This window comes from Brassica oleracea, chromosome C3 (genome assembly GCF_000695525.1).
Source record: "Brassica oleracea var. oleracea cultivar TO1000 chromosome C3, BOL, whole genome shotgun sequence".
Lineage (NCBI taxonomy): Eukaryota > Viridiplantae > Streptophyta > Magnoliopsida > Brassicales > Brassicaceae > Brassica > Brassica oleracea.
This window is the reverse complement of record NC_027750.1, coordinates 12,740,057-12,742,403: the sequence shown is the minus strand read 5'-3', so window position 1 is coordinate 12,742,403 and position 2,347 is coordinate 12,740,057. Positions and strand designations below refer to the sequence as shown.

The window sequence follows — 2,347 nt, the reverse complement described above, 5'->3', positions numbered from 1 at the left end:
TTTGTAAACATAGTTATTGATACTATGAATATAAATGCTATTAATTGTTATTGATAATGTATATACAGAATAGTATCAGACATGAGAAAATCGAAGCATCTAATAGATGAATTGGTTGCTGTCAATGATTGTAGTCGAATACTTTTTCCACTCAAAGTAATGCATCCCGAAATGATAGGAAGTAAAGGGAAGAGGAGATTATTTTTTTTCATTTTTTTTTCATCGGGAGGTTATAAAATACCAAGGGAAGAGGAGGTTATAATATATATATACATGTCATGGCAGTTAAATTTTTAAGAAAGTGGATTATAAATAATTGGACCAAACAAATATCAATCGGTCATACAGTAATTTTAATAGAATAGATCACTTACGTGGAATTCGGTACATGTCACATGTGTTTACAATAACTGTTCTTAAATAGCTATCAGGTTCGTTGTGGAAGAAGCTGGGAGTATTAAATAGGATCTATAATATTGCTCAAACTGATTTCTAGGATGATTGTGATTTTCGTGATTTGTACTTTGAAATTTATTTTAGTGTTACCATGGGACCGTGTTACCCACTCACCACCGCGACAATTCAAATTTAATATATTTCTTTTTATATTTAGAGATGGAAATAGTAGTATTCTATATTTTCTCCTAAAACTAGATAAACTCTATACAAAAAAATACGTTATATTAAATTCAACTATATAATAAAATATATATTTAGGAAAATATAGAAATGAAAATAAAAGGGGACTAGAGATGATTTAAAATTGTAAAATTTAATCTAAGATCTTAGATTGAAGTGGTCTGACATAAGATCTTCGAGATCGATCTTTGATTGTAAACTTTGAAGTTGATTAGAGATGATGTTAGATTGTAAACTTTTTATCTATGAACTAAGCATAAGATCTAGAATGTCTACAAATATGTCTCACCTATAAAAGTGTAAATGGTCTGACATGTAAAATACTATTAAAATTCGCATTTTTCGCGAGGCTAGTCAAGATCCATAGTTTGAACATGCATAGCAATAAAGAAGCTCAAGATTGATATCATTTGAAGTTCGAACTTCAAACAAGGAAAAACGGTACAAAAATCAAACACATATCATCGATTGAACATATTATAATGTAGAAATGCTTCGGCCGAGAGAACTTTTTATTGAGATCAAACCAGGCTTACATAGTACATAATTAGATTTCAACACCTGTTATCTTTTAAAAATAAAACTTCATAGTTATCAAGTAGTGATAATGTCTCAAACCTCCATGTTGTGAACTCCTTTCTCCAAGGCAGCAAGTTTGATGATATTGAGCGACTCTACCAAATCATCACATAGTTGATGAGGGTCTGGAATTACTGTTGTGTCGACAGCCAGTAAGCCAAAACTTGAACAATTCAATGAGAGTTGTGAAAATGATATTTATCACCAACCAAAATCTCCTAATACACCACCAACCCTTAGCACTTGAATCAGCATGTTTTTTTGTAGCCGTTGTAGTTGGAGGAGCCTTGGGGTCTGATACTTTTCGTGAACTAGCGAGTAGAAGAGACATAAGAGACACCCCATCGCCTAGTGAATGATGTAGTTTTCCTATGCCTACAGATTTTGCGTTTGATGTCTTTACATTCAGCACATGAAATTCCCATAAAGGTCTGGACATATCCATTGGAGTACTAGCAATGTTTGACGTATAGTCTTCTATAAATTGATCAGGATTTTCAATGTTGACATGGTCAAAATCTGGTACAATAACATGATCTTCAACTCGAACAGTAACAGGGACCCAAACCGCTTGTCCATTTTTCTTCATCTCCTAAAATATAAATTTATGAATAAAGAAAAGAATATATATATATAAACACACACACACAAATATATATATACATATATATTCAAGTAATTTTATTTCATAACAACCAAATTAAGTCAATTTTTTTTACATTTTTCGAGCAACATATATGCATGCAACTACATGTCATGATAACAAACTACTAACTACATGTCTTTTTTTTTTAACTATAACTAGTAACTACATGTCATGCTAACAAACTCTCTTGTTTGTAAAATTAAAGCATGCAAGTATGTTTACCACTTTGCTAGAGAAGCGAGGGAGCTTGATCCACGTGTTCTTGATACCTTCAACAATGGCAGATGGGTTGCATCTAGTTTTAAACCCTAGAGTTAAAACAATGACGCAGTAAAGGCCTGGCAAAACTAACAACTGCGAAACCGGACTAAGCGGCTCATTTGCTGCTGTGTCTTGCTCCTCTCTATCAATGTCTTTACCCTTTTTCATATTTAAATTGATTATTCTCCAACAGCGCTAGGCTCTTATATATACTACTGGGTT

At 32.4% G+C, this 2,347-nt stretch overlaps 1 protein-coding gene across 1 annotated transcript; it reads right to left on the bottom strand.

Moving 5' to 3' along the window:
- Positions 1–1,084: 1,084 nt before the first annotated feature.
- LOC106331410 (O-acyltransferase WSD1-like) lies at positions 1,085–2,293 on the bottom strand. The gene is made up of 2 exons (XM_013769757.1): positions 2,087–2,293; positions 1,085–1,810 (listed from the first exon to the last, which is right to left on the bottom strand). Exons 1-2 carry the CDS (start codon positions 2,291–2,293, stop codon positions 1,325–1,327), a joined length of 693 nt encoding a protein of 230 aa, XP_013625211.1. The 3' UTR covers positions 1,085–1,324.
- Positions 2,294–2,347: the final 54 nt, after the last annotated feature.

Bases quoted from the DNA above. Each gene is read 5' to 3' on its own strand.
- LOC106331410 (XM_013769757.1), bottom strand. From the start codon at position 2,293: ATGAAAAAGGGTAAAGACATTGATAGAGAGGAGCAAGACACAGCAGCA. The intron at 1,811-2,086 runs GTAAACATACTT...TTTATATTTTAG, and splicing joins CTCGCTTCTCTAGCAAAGTG to GAGATGAAGAAAAATGGACA.